General features: G+C 46.3%; 1 protein-coding gene across 2 annotated transcripts in view; it reads left to right on the top strand.

Annotated features, from left to right (window-relative positions):
- Positions 1 to 17,714, top strand: part of PLPP5 (phospholipid phosphatase 5) — a 66,409-nt gene that overhangs the window by 26,998 nt on the left and 21,697 nt on the right. For both annotated transcript variants that reach the window (XM_075346385.1, XM_075346386.1), the window contains exon 3: positions 16,810 to 16,900. In XM_075346385.1, the coding sequence (XP_075202500.1) occupies positions 16,810 to 16,900 (91 nt within the window). The remainder of the gene's footprint in view (positions 1 to 16,809; positions 16,901 to 17,714) is intronic.

The raw sequence follows: 17,714 nt of genomic DNA, 5'->3' as shown, positions 1-17,714 counted from the left end.
TAAAGACCTGCTTATTGCAAAAAGAAAACAGAACATATACATTTTATACACCATTTACTAGTTTCCACTTTTCTATAAAATATACACTTTTTGTAAACACATTTTTCTTTACATACCACCTTCATGTGCTTCTCAACAATAATGTCGTTTTCTGCACAGGAATGCCTCTGACCAAACCTGGAGAGAAATTTACACAACACGCACAGACTTGCATACAACGTGCTCATGATATACATCTATAATCAGTTTGCAGTCTCTAAGAATGGGTAGAGCAGGTGCAGGGTGTTTCTACGGACTCTTTACAGTTTTTTCTCACTTCATTCTAAGCACTTGTCTCACAAGACTGGGTGAATCTGCCCACCTGGGTACTGAACCCGGTGTCACCAAAGCACACGCTGACAATTGTCTTTCACAGATGTTACCTGGGCCATCATTAAGAAGAGCTCTCATGGCAGAGAAAGCTTACCACCCTTTGTCCACAGACCTTCCTCAGTCAGCTGGCTCCCTGCATGTCACACTCCATTCCTTGTTGTATCGCTTGTTCCTGTAGGGATTTAAGAACACAAGGAGTAACAGAAGTCACTGACGTGACCAATGTCACCAAGGCATGGTCGGTATTGGTGAAAGACTCTCAACTCTAGGCCCGTTCACTGCTTCTTGGTCAGCTGCACCTGTGCAAGGATCTCCATCCGAATCCATCAGCTCAGATCTAGACTTTCTTTTCGGCATACCTAATTCATTTGACAACAGGAAAAAATCTACAACCTACATACACCTCTAAAGACTCTTACCCACTCCTGTTCTACCCATCAAGAGAGGCATTAATGCATCACTGTCTCCTGTATCAATAGGATCGGAGGGAGTGATCGAATTTAGATCTACCTCATGTGGTGTAAACAGCAACATATCCAGTGCAGAATCGACCACCATCTGGTTTCATCTATAAAAACAAAAACTTAAAAATATACATTAGATCATTCTTATAACTTCATCTCTGATCATAATACAGTTAGTGGTCATCTATACCTCACATGACTGAAAATACTAAATAAATAAACAAACAAATAAATAAACAAATAAACATATAAGACAAGACTTTCCTATTTCAGTTAACAGATATACCCCATAGTAATCTAATAAACATAACCTATGGGAAACAGGTCAGCTTCAAAACCAAGGTCAACTTCAAAACCTATCTAATATGCCTGCTGCGCCCTCCAAGAAACTGGAGAATATAATTAATACCTTATTCCCCCCTTGTTTAATTGTTTATTTACCAATATGGCAAAATTCAGCATTTGTATACTGGTATTCCCTAAAAGAAAAGATAAAATAGCAGGTAATAAATTAGCCACATACTAAAAGGAACAAACACTGAAAATAACGTACATCTCACAACAATATACATTACTGGGGAATTTTAAAACTTTACAATAAACAACACTGTATCCATAAAGAAAAGAAAAACCTTTCATACTAGAAACGACTGAGACATGATGAAATGACAGCTGTGACTAGGCGACTAACTGGCAAAAAATATATGAATGGTTTAGAAATAATCGTAAAAACAGAAAAGGTGATAGAGTCACAAAATAAAAATATATTGTTCAAATAAATCGCCATTAAACACAAAACAACACAAATTATATCGCACATCCCATAAAATTTAATATTCCCTATTCAGGTATAAGCAGCAAACTAAAAATGGGAAATCCTGAACTCTAAGGGTTAAACCAAACTCACGTCACTATTGGAGAGAGACACATTCCATTCTTCTTAAAAGTGAGACAGGAAGAAGGAAAAAAAACTCAACCTTTGTTATAACAAAGACGTAGCAGTGAACACATCCATTAGCAAAATCTACATTGGATACATTATACATTTTTCCTAATTCCTTTTTACAAATGGATTTGATACATTTTGACATCAGTAGGGGTAAGTCGTTTACGATTTTTGTTTTAAATTAACTAACATAATACAAAGATATATATATATTTACCTTCCTCTATTTTATTTTATGATATAATGCTGCAGGACTTTTAAAATACCAATTAATTTTATGTGAACAGATCTATTTCCACATCATTTCTGTAAAAATTTCACTTACTTATCTTTGACTTGCATTTATGGGATAACTGAGTAAACAAATATACAATTTATACTTATTCAAATATGTTAGTCATTTATACCACAGAACACCTCCCACCGGGGATGGGTGGAGAGCTTTGAACAAAGAGCCATTTCGAGGGGTGTGGCTTATGAGGTGTACTGCCATCAGTGGGTGTAGCAAGACGGCTGCCACAGGAAGTTCCAGGCACCTGACTTCCGGGTGCAGCATCCATGTTGTGACTCCCTGGGTGTACTGGGAGTGGCTGGAACTACGTAGTAAACCAGGGATACTTTTGGTGCCTGTAAATGTGCATTTCAGCATACAAAGGAGAGATATGATTAGCACCAGATATAATGACTTCTAGAGAAGAACAATAAGGCACCGCTAGAGAAAAATATTTAGTGATTCTACAAACAGCAACAGACAGTGAATGAGGTCTTTGTTCTTCATTATAAACTCACTACAGATTAATCTGAACTTCAATACATGGGTTGCAGCCTGCCATCTAGTGGTAGTCCAACGATATTACACAACTTTTTGCAATCTTTTATATTTTTTCCGTTTTTTGTAACTAGGGCGACAGCGTTCTCAGCTCCTACTAAAAAACAATCTCTTCTTGAACAGAGTATACAGTGCTCTAGCTGGATTGGCCACATCCAACTGAACCCTCTTCCCGCTTCCCTACTATGCAATAAGGACATACTGCGACGTCCAACGTACGAATACAATACCGTTCCTCGTACGTTCCTATTTTTCCGGCGTCTCACATAGCAGTGCATGAGTTAATACTCAGGGGAATACGCTGGTTCAAAACACTTTTCTCCACCACCGGAATCCCTCCCCCTCTTTCCCGTGTAAGCGGACGCACTTTTTCAGCGTCCAACACGTGGATACTAATACCGTTCTCCACGTGTTCCTATTTCCGGCTATTAACACAAGAATCGATGTATTTTATATATATATATATATAAATAAAACACTGGGGGACACGCCAATTCCCTTATCTCTCTGTTCCAAAAACAAACCAACAATTACAAAATGCTGAAAAACGCATAAACTAGTTAATTTCTCTCAAATCCAAACTAAAATAACACTTGTCTTTCTTTCAAATCATGACAACTTGCTGTAATACAAAGGCTGCAGCAACCTCCACTGACCCCTCCTCTCTCCAAAGAGCTGCGCTGTTGTAACACCCAGCGTCTGCCTCTTCACCCTCCACCCCCCTTGCTTCTTAACTAAAAGACAGCAGAGACTGAGCTGTGTAACTTGATCTCCGCTCTGCCTCAAGCAGCTGGTGGACATATAGCCCCCACCTTTTTGCTTCCTCTGAGTGTAAGAATGTAAAGATGTAGCTGCTTCAGTGGGCTTCTGCTCCCCCCTCTCGCATTCTTTGTTCTCAATAGAAAGACTGTCATGGATATCCCTGGGCTTAACCAGACCCCCCTTCTCCCTTTGTTCACAGCGAAGAAGAAAAAACTACAGGCAATTAACTCTCCGAGAACCAAACAGAGAAATCACAAGCTTGATTAACCATACACTTATATACAAATAAACAGCTACTCAAGAAAACACCCCATTTCTAATTACAGACAGCCGGATACTTTACAACCTACCCCTAGCCCCTATGGGAGCTGGGTCCTTCTAGCCCACCGGCGAGTGACAGTCACACCGTTAGGTCTCCGGTGCACTACCATTCTCCGGACTAGTGACCACCCACTTTCGCCAGGTGTCTCGATCCACAGGTAAAACAGCACACACAATGTATATGATGTTCTTACCGTGAAACGGAGGGTGATCAAGTCCTCGATATCGAGCAACACCTGGATACTTGTGGAGTAGCCCCAGACGTCCGGAAAGTGGAAGCTCTGACTCACTCTTCTCGGTTGCCCCACACTTGGTGCGCCAACTGTCAAGGTCAGAATGACGATGATGATGAGACTCAAAGGATCTCTTGATATCCGGCTGCTGCTTCTAATTAAAATGTCATGGGTGCACACGAGAATGAGAAATAACTGCACAGCAAGTCAGTTACATCTATCTCCATGACGGGCTCTTAACCAAGTGTGTTCTTTATTGTTTGAAAGAGACTCTAGACCAAACAGTAAGGGGGTGTGAACAAAAGTTTTAGTCCAATCAAGTATCGTAAGTCAGGGCTTCATGACGTAGAGAGATCTACATATTCTCCGTTGATTGGTCAGTCTAGGATCCAGGAATTTCTCTTTGTCCATCTGTCTTGGGTGTAAACCAGGAAATGGTGGCCATATTCAAGCTATACATATATATCCTAGTATATACTGAGTTTAAGGAAAATACACTGAATATGCAATATACATATATACATGTTAATAAGAAACAAAAGCATTCACAAATATGTGTGTTAGTTCACATCTACTGAACTATATAACTGAGTCCATGAAATGGCTGAATTAAGTATTTTTGGATACTCAATTCTTTATCCTCAACACTACCACGTGTTACAGCGTTGTTTTCTTTGTGTATTATTGCCAATGATACCTGAATTTCTCCTTTTTTTGTAATGTAACTTCCTACAATAAATATTGATTGGATTAAAAAAAAAAAAATACACATGACAAAGAGAAGGGGGGACAAAGGGCATCCCTGACGAGTGCCATTGTGTATTTGAAAGGGTTGGGATGTGGCATAAGGAAGCTTGACCGAAGCTGAGGGGCATGAATATAGACTTTTCAGGGCAGTAATAAATGGACCTGAAATTCCAAATTGATGCAATGTTTCGAACATGAATGGCCACCCCAGACAGTCAAACGCCTTCTCCGCATCCAAACTAAGGAGTGCTTCACTCTCTGTCTTATTAACAACCTCTACTAAGTCAATGATCTTCCTAGTATTGTCCCCTCCCTGTCTACAAGGGACAAAACCCACCTGGTCTTTATGTATTAGGTGAGGAAGTAGAACTGAAAGGCGTAGAGCTAGTAGTTTAGTGAAGATTTTCAAATCAGCATTAAGGAGTGCTATGGGCCTATAGTTGGCACATTCCATAGCATCCTTCCCAGGTTTGGGTATAAGCGTAATATATGAATGTAACATACTTGTGGGTATAGGGGAGCCCGTGAGGAAGCTGTTAAATAATTTAACTAAATAGGGGGTAAGTCGATCCGCAAATGCCTTGTAGTAGAAGTATGTCAGGCCGTCTGGACCCGGTGATTTTCCATTAGGAAGTAATTTAAGCACCTCCCCTACCTCTTCACACGTGATTTCTTTATTTAGTGTGTTTATGGCAGTCTTAAGGCCCCGTCACACTAAGCAACATCGCTAGCAACATCGCTGCTAACGAACAACTTTTGTGACGTTGCTAGCGATGTTGCTGTGTGTGACATCCAGCAACAACCTGGCCCCTGCTGTGAGGTCGTTGGTTGTTGCTGAATGTCCTGGGCCATTTTTTTAGTTGTTGCTGTCCCGCTGTGAAGCACAGATCGCTGTGTGTGACAGCGAGACAGCAACAACTAAATGTGCAGGCAGCAGGAGCCGGCTTCTGCAGAGGCTGGTAACCAATGTAAACATCGGGTAACCAAGAAGCCCTGTCCTTGGTTACCCGATATTTACCTTCGATACCAGCCTCCGCCGCTCTCACTGCCTGTGCTGCCGGCTCCTGCTCTGTGCACATGTAGCTGCAGGACACATCGGGTTAATTAACCTGATGTGTGCTGTAAGTAGGAGAGCAGGGAGCCAGCGCTCAGTGTGCACTGCTCCCTGCTCTGTGCACATTTAGCTGCAGCACACATAGGGTAATTAACCCCATGTGTGCTGTAAGTAGGAGAGCAGGGAGCCAGCGCTCAGTGTGCGCTGCTCCCTGCTCTGTGCACATTTAGCTGCAGCATACATCGGGTAATTAACCCGATGTGTGCTGTAACTAGGAGAGCAGGGAGCCAGTGCTCAGTGTGCGCTGCTCCCTGCTCTCTGCACGTGTAGCTCCGTGCAGTGGTAACCAAGGTAAATATCGGGTTGGTTACCGATATTTACCTTAGTTACCAAGCGCAGCATCTTCCACGCGGCGCTGGGAGCTGGTCACTGGTTGCTGGTGAGCTCACCAGCAACTCGTGTAGCCACGCTCCAGCGATCCCTGCCAGGTCAGGTTGCTGGTGGGATCGCTGGAGCGTCGCAGTGTGACAGCTCACCAGCAACCTCCTAGCAACTTACCAGCGATCCCTATCGTTGTTGGGATCGCTGGTAAGTTGCTTAGTGTGACGGTACCTTTAGTAAGGGTAGGCAGCTTACACTGCTCAAGAAAGGAGTGGATTAGCTCCCTCTGTTTTCCTGGGTCTGTAGGAAGGGTGCTGGGCAAAGAATACAATCTTGACAAATAATCCTGAAAAATCTTTGCAACTTTAGTGGGGTCATATAATGTATTCCCTCCCGAATCTCTCAAGGCATAAACGGATGAGTTCCCCCTCTCCTCCCTAAGTTGGCGGGCTAAAAGGGAGTGAGATTTATTTCCTTTGTCATAGTATTTATGCCTGCTATAGAGTAGTAATTTTTCTGTTATATTGACCTCTAGGTCCTTCAGTTGGGCACGAGTCTTTACTATACCTCTAAGGGTACGTATTGATGGGTTAAGGGTCATCCTATTTTCTAAGGGGTGCTTCACACACAGCGAGCTCACTGCCGAGATCGCTGCTGAGTCACGCTTTTTGTGACGCAGCAGTGACCTCATTAGCGATCTCGCTGTGTGTGACAATGAGCAGCGATCTGGCCCCTGCTGCGAGATCGCTGCTCGTTACACACAGCCCTGGTTCGTTTTCTTCAAAGGCGCTCTCCCGCTGTGACACACAGATCGCTGTGTGTGACAGCGAGAGAGCGTCAAATGAAGCGAGCAGGGAGCAGGAGCCGGCATCTGACAGCTGAGGTAAGCTTGTAACCAAGATAAACATCGGGTAACCAAGGTGGTTACCCGATATTTACCTTAGTTACCAGCCTCTGCAGCTCTCACGCTGCCTGTGCTGCCGGCTCCGGCTCTCTGCACATGTAGCTGCTGTACACATCGGGTTAATTAACCCGATGTGTACAGCAGCTAGGAGAGCAAGGAGCCAGCGCTAAGCAGTGTGCGCGGCTCCCTGGTCTCTGCACATGTAGCTGCATTACACATCGGGTTAATTAACCCGATGTGTACTGTAGCTAGGAGAGCAAGGAGCCAGCGCTCAGTGTGCGCGGCTCCCTGCTCCCTGCACACACAGCTAAGCGGTGTGCGCTGGTAACTAATGTAAACATCGGGTAACCATACCCGATGTTTACCTTAGTTACCAGTGTCCGCAGCTTCCAGACGGCGGCTCCGTGCAAGCGCAGCGTCGCTTGCACGTCGCTGCTGGCTGGGGGCTGTTCACTGGTCGCTGGTGAGATCTGCCTGTTTGACAGCTCACCAGCGACCATGTAGCGATGCAGCAGCGATCCTGACCAGGTCAGATCGCTGGTCGGATCGCTGCTGCATCGCTAAGTGTGAAGGTACCCTTAGTCTCTGAGACTTTTAATGAGCTGATCTCTCTGATATAGTCTATCTTTTTTGATACGGGAGCTTAGTGCTATGCATTGCCCTCTAAAGACGGCCTTATGGGCTTCCCAGATAGTAGAAAAATTGGGCACTGACCCCTCATTGTTCTCAAAGTATTCCATCAATCCTGCTTCCAGTTTGTCTCTGTAGGAAGTTCTCTTGAGGAGGGACTCATTGAGCCTCCAGTGGCAGACTCTTGTACTTTGGGTTGTCTGATCTAGGGTGAGAGTCATTGGCGCGTGGTCTGACCACGTTATTGCGCCAATATCCACTTTGCTCGTCCATCTAAGGGCCTGAATGTTGCCAAAGAAGAAATCGATCCTGGTGTGTGTACCATGAGGGGGAGAGTAGAAGGTAAAGGTTTTTTCTGAGGGATGTTTAACTCGCCACAAATCAAATAAGGCAAACCTGCGGATCAGTCTTCGAAAGGCAGCTGTCAATTTACGTTGAGACGGGCTCGACAATTGATTGTTAATGGTCAACCTGTCTAAAGAGTCAGAGAAAATAGTGTTAAAATCTCCACCCACTATCCACACTGAGGGGGGAAGGCGTGTTAATTTGAGGAATACCCGGTTCAAAAAAAGGATCTGGGAGGTGTTAGGGGCATAAATGTTACACAAAAGGATTGGAACTTCCTTATATGTCCCTTGTAGGATAAGGTATCTACCCTGTGGGTCTGCCAGGGACGTAGTAACTTGAATGGGACAGGTCCTTGATATCAAGATCGCCACACCGGCTTTTTTCCTTTCCTGAGAGGCTAAAAAAATCGTAGGGTAAAGGTGTTTGGCGAAGTTGCAGTTCCCGTTGAGATTCAAGTGCATTTCCTGCAAGAAAACCACATCAGCTCGCTGGGTCCGCATCTCACCAAGTGCCATACGCCTCTTAATGTTTGAGTTTAAACCCTTAACATTTAGTGTTAAAATTTTAACCATATTTTAAGTTATAGTAGTATAAAGCAAAATTAGCATTACATACAAAGGCTAACCGGGTATTGCCCATCTCAAACTTGCCTGACGGCCCATGATGGATGGCTCTCAATGGGGTACTAAAGATTCCCTCACCACAATCAGGGTAAACACATAAGGAATGGTAAAAGACAGTGACAAAACACATAACATATAAAGCATAACATTTACATATCATAAATGTTACCGGTGAGGAGTGAAGCCGCAGGCAAAAGCCTTCACCTCCGCCTCCGTCCTCCCCGGTCAGGGTCAAAGAAGAAAAAATTGGCATAATTTAAAACTTTACCAATATCTAAACCCTAACCTCCTATACCCACTCTTCCGTAGGAGGAACCAGGGTAATTCTAACCCTTAAAGGGAGTTTGTGGCTATGGACACACTGCTATCACAGTCAGTGTCTAAAGCTAGATTCTAAACATCTAAGAGAGGGGAGCACTCGGATCTCACCACCCTAGTAGCAAACCAATGCAAATGATATGAGGAATCGTAACCAGATATATCAATATCAGAAAAGAAAAAAGAAAGTGAACAACTAGTTATGAAAGAAAAGACCAACCAAAGTCCTTATAATAAATCGGGGAAGGCATGAAGCCACCCCCCCAAGGGGGGGACTACAGCCTGAAACCAGAGACTCAAACTCAGGGCTCCTGTTCCTAGAAGAAAGAAAAAATAAAATTGTCGTCTCAGGTCGGAGCCGGTCGTGCCTTAGGCCGTGATGAGGGAGAACCCCCCTTAGAGTCCACTTGTTGCCAGATCGGACGGGGTGGATTGGATGGCATCTCCAATTCCCAGTCCACCAGGGAAGGCGAAGGGATTCCCAGATCAGTGCAGAAGGCTGGGAGGTCCTGAGTAGAGCGTAGCACAGCCGTGCGACCATCTTTTGAGGCTATGAGGGCAAACGGGAACCCCCAGCGGTATCGGATGCCCTTATCTTTTAGGGATGCAAGTAGTGGCTGCAGATGTCTCCTTTTCTGTAAGGTGATCCAAGATAGATCAGGGAATAATTGGATCCGAGTCCCTTTATATTCAATTCCCTCCGAAGTGCGGGCTTTGGCCATGATAGACTCTTTTAGTTGGAAGTCATGGACACAGCAAATAATGTCACGAGAGTAATTTTGAGGCCCCCTGGGGCGTAATGCTCTATGAGCTCTGTCCAATTTTATCCTTTGAGTTGTAGGGCGCTCCAGTACAGTGTTGAATATGGTTTCAAGTATGGCGTGGACGTCTTCACTACCTGTAGCCTCAGGGACGCCTCTCACTCGGATATTATTACGGCGCCCCCTATTGTCTAGGTCCTCCAGATGTTTGTTAGTTTCACTCAGAGCCCGAGCATAAGAGGTCACGTTCTTTTGTAATTTGATGATGTACTGTCTAGTGGTATCGTGATCCTTTTCCACTGAGTCCACTCTATCTGCTAGTAGCCCAACATCTTGGCGGATTGAGTTAATCTCTGACTTACAGGTTTCTTTTACTTCCGAGATCAGGGATCTGAAGTCTTCCTTGGTAGGAAGGAGATCCAGATACTTTTTTAATTTTCTGTGGTCAAAATGGTGTTCCATATCTCCCGGCTCAGATTCTGATGGGGAGTCGCGTGACCCTCCTCCGTCTTCCTGTTGAGACATCAAAGCAGACAGCGAAGGCGTAGCGTCTAGGTCCATATTCACAGAACCCGACTGCGTAGTTTTATTTTTCGCTTGATTGCTTTTATGGGTTGATTGTTGTCGTGACTTTGGTGGCATGGGGTCACTCACTGCACGGTCTCTTTTAGTAAGAAACTTGTCTAGAGGGGTCACAAACGACTGCCCCCCTTTCAGTCTATATGACCAGCTTGGACCTCTTCTCCTCCTCACCCCAGCCAGATCGTCACCTGGTCTGCACAATATATTATGTCGCCTTTCAATATTGTTTATAGATGTAAGACCGTTCTAGTTGTTCACTTATGTCCTCTATCTGGGCGGTAAGACAAGCCCCCCTCTACTCAGACATTATACAGGGGTGCACATCTCTTTCATGGCTCCGTTCTGTGAAAATCTCTTTGCAGCAAGTTATTATTCCAATGTCCACAAGATGGCAGCAGAGTACAGTGCAGAAAGTGAGGGATTTTTCTATATAGAGAAAAGGCAGGCTCTGAAAAGACAGTTCTACAGCACTACCCCGAATTTTCTTCCTTCTCCCTTCTTAACTTATATCATGGAAGAGGAAACCGTAGCACCCCTCTCCCTGTACTGCCACAGAATCAGACTTGAGTCAAGGGTTAACTCTTCAGATGTTATAAGGGCACCGGATGTTATCAGATCTCAGGGCTTACTTTCTTCTCTGGAGGTCTTAGCTTTCCCTCTTCTGCCCCCCTCCAGGGAAACCAGCCTCAGCCTCCTCCACACCCGTATGCAGCCCCTGTGTTTCTTATCAGAGCAATGCGACTCGTGCTGCGGGGGTGAGGGTTAATTTACAGCCCTAGTGAATAATGGTGCTCTAGTGCGTGGCACTGGCTTTAGAGCCAGGGGGTGTATGCGTCCTAGGACCAGCCAGTTACCCGGCTGGTTGTCGCCCCTATGCACGGGGGATTTCCACTCACCAGCCTCCTCTCTCTTGCCGGTCGCCTGTCACTTCACTGCCTGCTTCCAGCCGGCTCTCTCTCAGGCCCGACAGTCACCAGGCGGCTCCCCCTCACTGTGTCTGGCTCGTGCTCCACTCTGCTTCAGTGTCTCTCCCTCCTCCAGGCCGGGTAAGTGTCTGCTTCTCCTCCGCTTTGGGACTTCTGGGTATCCCTTCCTCCCTTGTGTTCTTCCCGGATTTTCAAGCCTCTGCTCCCTCTTCACCCGTCGGCTCTCCTTCCTCTGGGCGGTTTTCACCGTGCTCCTGGTCTCAGCGTCTGCAGCGTGGTCCCAGGCCTCCCTGGAGAATGATGTCTGCTGGGATTCAGGTAGGGTCCTGTCCCACAATACTCGTCTCCTGGGGTCCGCTGGCTCTCAGGGACGGTATATGGAGGCTTCCGGTCCCCCCCAATTTTAAAACCAGCCAGATAAAGCCATACGGCTGAAGGCTGGTATTCTCAGGATGGGGAGCTCCACTTTATGGGAAGCCCCCCAGCCTAACAATGTCAGCCAACAGCCGCCCAGAATTGCCACATACATTAGATGCGACAGTTCTGGGACTGTACCCGGCTCTTCCCGATTTGCCCTGGTGCGTTGGCAAATCGGGGTAATAAGGAGTTATTGGCAGCCCATAGCTGCCACTAAATCCTAGATTAATCATGTCAGGCGTCTCCCCGAGATACCTTCCATGATTAATCTCTAAATTACAGTAAATAAACACACACACACGAAAAAATCCTTTATTAGAAATAAAAAACACAAACATATACCCTGATTCACCACTTTACTAAGCTCGAAAAAGCCCTCCATGTCCGGCGTAATCCAGGATGCTCCAGCGTCGCTTCCAGCTCTGCTGCATGGAGGTGGGCGGAGCTGCTGAAGACACCGCCGCTCCTGTCACCTCCACGCAGCAACTGAAGACAGCCGCGCTATCAGCTGAGCTGTCACTGAGGTTACCCGCGGCCACCGCTGGCTCCAGTGACAGCGGGTAACCTCAGTGACAGCTCAGCTGATAGCGCGGCTGTCTTCAGTTGCTGCGTGGAGGTGACAGGAGCGGTGGTGTCTGCTGTAGCTCCGGTCACCTCCATGCAGCAGAGCTGGAAGTGACGCTGGAGGTTTGTGGATTACGCCGGACATGGAGGGCTTTTTCGGGCTTAGTAAAGTGGTGAACCAGGGTATATGTTTGTGTTTTTTATTTCTAATAAAGGATTTTTTCGGGTGTGTGTGTTTATTTACTGTCACTTACAGATTAATCATGGAAGGTATCTCTGGGAGACGCCTGACATGATTAATCTAGGATTTAGTGGCAGCTATGGGCTGCCAATAACTCCTTATTACCCCGATTTGCCAACGCACCAGGGCAAATCTGGAAGAGCCGGGTACAGTCCCAGAACTGTCACATCTAATGTATGCGGCAATTCTGGGCGGCTGTTGGCTGATATTGTTAGGCTGGGGGGCTCCCCATAACGTTGAGCTCCCCATCCTGAGAATACCAGCCTTCAGCCGCATGGCTTTATCTGGCTGGTTTTAAAATTGGGGGGGACCGCACGCCGTTTTTTTTAATTTAATTATTTCAATGCACAGTATAGACCCGCCCACCGGCTGCTGTGATTGGGTGCAGTGATACACCTGTCACTCAGCGTGGGGGCGTGTCTGACTGCAACCAATCATAGGCGCCGGTGGGCGGGGAAAGCAGGGAATACAAGATTGTTTAATAGGCGGCCGACTTTTTCAAAATAGTAAAAGCCGCCGGAGCAGTGTGAATGCCGTGCAGAGTCGGGGATTGGGAATCTGTGAGTATATGAGAGAGGGCTGCTCAATTCAGTTACTCAGGAGTTTAGCGGTCACCGGTGAGTCCTTCACAGGTGACCGCTAATCAGGACGCGACACAGACACAGCCGCAGCATGACAATGAAGTCGGGTGAAGTTAATCCGAGTTCATTCTGACAGTGCGGCTCTTCCTGTGTCTGCTGTCATCTGCCATTCACCGCTGCTACATGGCTGTCTGTGTCTGCTGTTAGCGGCCATGTAGCTGAGCTGAATGGCAGATGACATAGTAAAAACGCATCCCTACACAGTACACACGCTTGGCAAGTCAATAAATAAAAAAAAAAAGGTGCCCAATGCATACGTCACAGAACACATGATCTAAAGGAGCGCACACAAAATTGATCAATTTAACATAGACTACTAACGCACGTGTGACAGCAAATGAACAACATACGTGCGATCTCATAAGATCCCGTATGCAACCTGGGCGTGTCACATCGCAAATGCGATTGTACAACTAATTGCAACGTGTAAAGTAGCATACGATATCGTATGTGATTTGCAACGCCCCCATCGTATGTGCGGCATGTTCAATTTGTTGAATGTGCCGCACAAACGATTAACCCCCGTCACACGTACTTGCCTTCCATACGACCTCGATGTGGGCGGCGAACGTCCACTTCCTGGAGTGGGAGGGACGTTCGGCGTCACATCGACGTCAGGCGGCAAATAGATGCGGAGGGGCGGAGCTGAGCAGGACGTAAACATCCCGCCCACCCCTTCCTTCCGCATTGCCGGCGGGAGCCGCAGGACGTAGGTAAGATCTGTTCATCATTCCCGGGGTGTCACACACTGCGATGTGTGCTACCTCGGGAACATTGAACAACCTGACATTCACTCCATGAGGAATGAACGATGTGCGTGCGATGAACGTTTTACTGTTCAATCGCAATCGCACGTACCTGTCACACACTACAATGTACCTTACAATGCCGGATGTGTGTCACTTACGACGTGACCCCGCCGACACATCGTAAGATATATTGCAGCGTGTAAAGCGGGCTTTAGGGACAAGTCTGGTTCCCTCTCTAGAATCTCCACCCATTGACCATCTTTGATGAGGCCTATAACTTCCTTCCATTTCTTTTTCAACTTAGACTGGTGTTTTAAGAGTATTAAATCCAGTACTTCACATATATTGCTGAAACTAGACCCCCCAGAGGTTTTAACATCAGCAATTCTGTTTTATAATCTTATTCTGAGGGACCCCCTCATCCAACTGCATTCCCTCTGCGCGCCACGCGTGTCGCAACTGTAAATACTTCTAAAACCCATGGCTAGGTGGTCCAAACTCCCCCCTAGAGCTGTGCAAATTCCTTCAACACACAATGTTTCCCATTATATGGGAAACAAAATGTAATGGGCAATGCTGTAGGGAAAGTTGCAAAGCTTCTTTTTTTTTTTTTTTTTTTTTTTTTTTTTTTTTAAAATCTATCCATCTTGCACTTGATTCCTTTTTGGAGTAAAGCGGGCTTCACACGGTGCGATCTATCGTGCGATTGCACGAGCGATCGTACCCGCTCCCGTCGTGTGCGTCACGGGCAATTAGTTGCCCATGGCGCACAAAGTCGTTAAACCGCCGTCACATGTACTTACCTGCTGAGCGAGCTCGCTGTGGGCGGCGAACATCCACTTCCTGAAGGGGCAGGGACGTTCGGCGTCACACAGCGGCCGGCCAATAGAAGCGGAGGGGCAGAGATGAGCGGGACGTAACATCCCACCCACCTCCTTCCTTCAGCATAGCCGGCGGGAGCCGCAGGACACAGGTAAGATCTGTTCATCGTTCCCGGGGTGTCACACGGAGTGATGTGTGCTGCCCGGGGTACGATGAACAACCGGCGCAAAGTAGAATAAACTAATTTTTTAAAAATGAGCGAACTGTACACTATTCACGATTCGTAACCGATTTGCGATCGTTTACAGGCGCTCATAGGTGTCACACGGAACAACATCGCAAGCGATGCCGGATGTGCGTCACGAAAACCGTGACCCCAACGAAATATCGCACGATAGATCGTCTTGTGAGACGCCCGTATTAGATGTGCCAGGGGTTAAGAAGCCTGCCTATTATAAAGAGATTAACATATCGCTTTAGCCCGACAAGGCGACAGAAAATGAGAATGGCAGCAATGAGTTGTAGATTTGAGCTATAATTTGCTCCAGTTTCCAACATTTGTTTTTTCTTTTGTTTTTTGTTTTTTTTCTTTTAAAAAAAGCCAACCTATGATGCATTGCCCCACTTCTCAAACATGATAGAAGTTAGTAGCCAAATGTTGTTCATGTAGAATTTGTATCTTAATTTGCCCCCCCCAAGTGTTGCTACGGGTAACAGCTATGCTTTTTTTTTGGTGGTGGTTGGTCGGTGGTGGTTAGTTGGTGGTTGTTTGGTTGGTGGTTGGTTGTTGTTGGGTGGTGGTGGTTGGTTGTTGTTGGGTGGTGGTGGGTGGTTGGTTGTTGTTAGGGGGGGTGGTGGGTGGTTGGTTGGTTGTTGGGGAGTGGTGGGTGGGTGGTTGGTTGGTGATGGCTGGTTGTTGGAGGGGGGGTTGTTGTTGGGTGGTGGTGGTGGTGGTTGGTTGTTGTTGGGGGGTGGTGGGTGGTGGTGGTTGGTTGTTGGGAGGGGGGGGTTAGTTGGATGTTGGGGGCGGGGGAGTTAGTTGGTTGTTGGGTGGTTGGGTGGTGGTGGGTGGTTGGTTGGTGGTGGTTGTTTGTTGTTGGGGGGTGGTGGGTGGTTGTATGTTTTGGTTTGTTTGTGTATCAAAAAAAAAAATGAAAATGCATGTAGTCATAAGGCAGGAGCACACGGCACTATATAAATTCATATATAAAACGAGTCTTGAATTAAAGGGGGAGTTTCCATGAAAAAATTAACTATATATATTATATTATATTATATTACCCCTATCTGCTTGCACTGGAAAAAAGAATACTTGGTGTACGTCAACAGCAGCAGCAGTGGAGATGTGGTGCTTGGAGCTGGGGAAAATGCGAAACACTGAGGGGTGTTAATGCAGGAACAAAGAGGGATGAAAGGAAAAAAAATAGATATTCATGGAAAACCCTATTTTGTGTCTACGGCTGTTTTGCTATTTATCTCTATGTAAAGGGTGCTTTACACGCTGCGACATCGCTACCGATATATCGTTGGGGTCACATCGTTACTGACTCACATCCGGTGCTGGTAGTGACATCGCAGGAGCGACGATCAACGATCACAAAATCGTTCAAAAACGGTGATCGGTGACACGTCGCTCCTTTTCTTAATATCACTCCTGCCACAGGTATGATGTTGTTCGTCGTTCCTGCGCCAGCACACATCGCTATGTGTGACACCGCAGGAACGACGAACATCTCCTTACCTGCGTCCTCCGGCAATGAGGAAGGAAGGAGGTGGGCGGGATGTTTACGCCCCGCTCATCTCCGCATCTATTGGCCGGCCGCTTACGCCGAACGCACCTCCCCCTTGAGGGAGGGATTGTTCGGCGGTCACAGCGACGTCGCTGACCAGGTATGTGCGTGTGATGCTGCCGTAGCGATATTGTTCGCTACGGCAGCGAGCACCAAATGTCGCACGAACAGGGGCGGGTGCTATCGCTAGCGATGTCGCAGCGTGTAAAGCACCCTTAAGACTGTTGTCTGATCCTTTAGTCCTACTCCTTTTCAGTTTTATCATTTTTTTCCTAACTGTATTTGAGCACTCCTTTACACCTTTTGTCTTTTCTGTGTATATAACTTTTTTTCAGCAGTAATTGTACCAAAATCTTTATATATTTTGTCTACATTCTAATCTAGCTGATTTCTATAATGGCTCCCATCTGTGTCGTGTTCCTAGCACGTCTTTGCCGGAGAGCAGATCTTACGGATTCAAGGGAAGCCATCTTTGGTAAGCTAAGCATTTGGCTGGTAAATAATGGCCTCAAAAGGACTGTCGACTACTAGGACAGCCTCTTCTGATTCCACTTGCTCCCCTTGGTTAAAATAACAGACCCTATACTCTCCTCCCATTCATGCGCTATTCCAGCGGTGTCAGAAACCATGTTTTGGGGCTCGTGGGGTTGTGACATAGTGGGTACGGAAAGTATTCAGACCCTTTTTTTTATTTTTTTTTTTTCACTTTTATAAGTGTTCAGACCCTTTGCTCAGTATTGAGTAGAAGCACCCTCCTTTTTGAGCTAGTACAGCCATGAGTCATCTTGGGAATGATGCAACAAGTTTTTCACCCCTGGATTTGGGGATCCTCAGCCATTGTTCCTTGCAGATCCTCTCCAGTTCCGTCAGGTTGGATGGTGAACGTTGGTGGACGCCATTTTCAGGTTTCTCCAGAGATGCTCAATTGGGTTTAGGTCAGGGCTCTGGCTGGGCTGGTCAAAAATAGTCACAGTTGTTCTGAAACCACTCCTTTGTTTTAGCTGTGTGCTTAGAGTCATTGTCTTGTTGGAAGGTGAACCTTCAGCCAAGTCTGAGGTCCAGAGCACTCTGGAAGAGGTTTTCTTCCAGGGTATCTCTGTACCTGGCTGCATTCCTCTTGCCTTCAATTGCAACCAGTCGTCCTGTCCCTGCAGCTGAAAACACCCCGATAGCATAATGCTGCCACCACCATGTTTCACTGTTTGGATTGTATTAGGCAGGTGATGAGCAGTGCCTGGTTTTCTCCACACATACCGCTTACAATTTACCACCAAAAAGTTCTATTTTTG

Source organism: Anomaloglossus baeobatrachus, chromosome 4, assembly GCF_048569485.1.
Source record: "Anomaloglossus baeobatrachus isolate aAnoBae1 chromosome 4, aAnoBae1.hap1, whole genome shotgun sequence".
Lineage (NCBI taxonomy): Eukaryota > Metazoa > Chordata > Amphibia > Anura > Aromobatidae > Anomaloglossus > Anomaloglossus baeobatrachus.
Note: the sequence above shows the minus strand (reverse complement) of the source record. Positions and strands in the feature narration are given on the sequence as shown.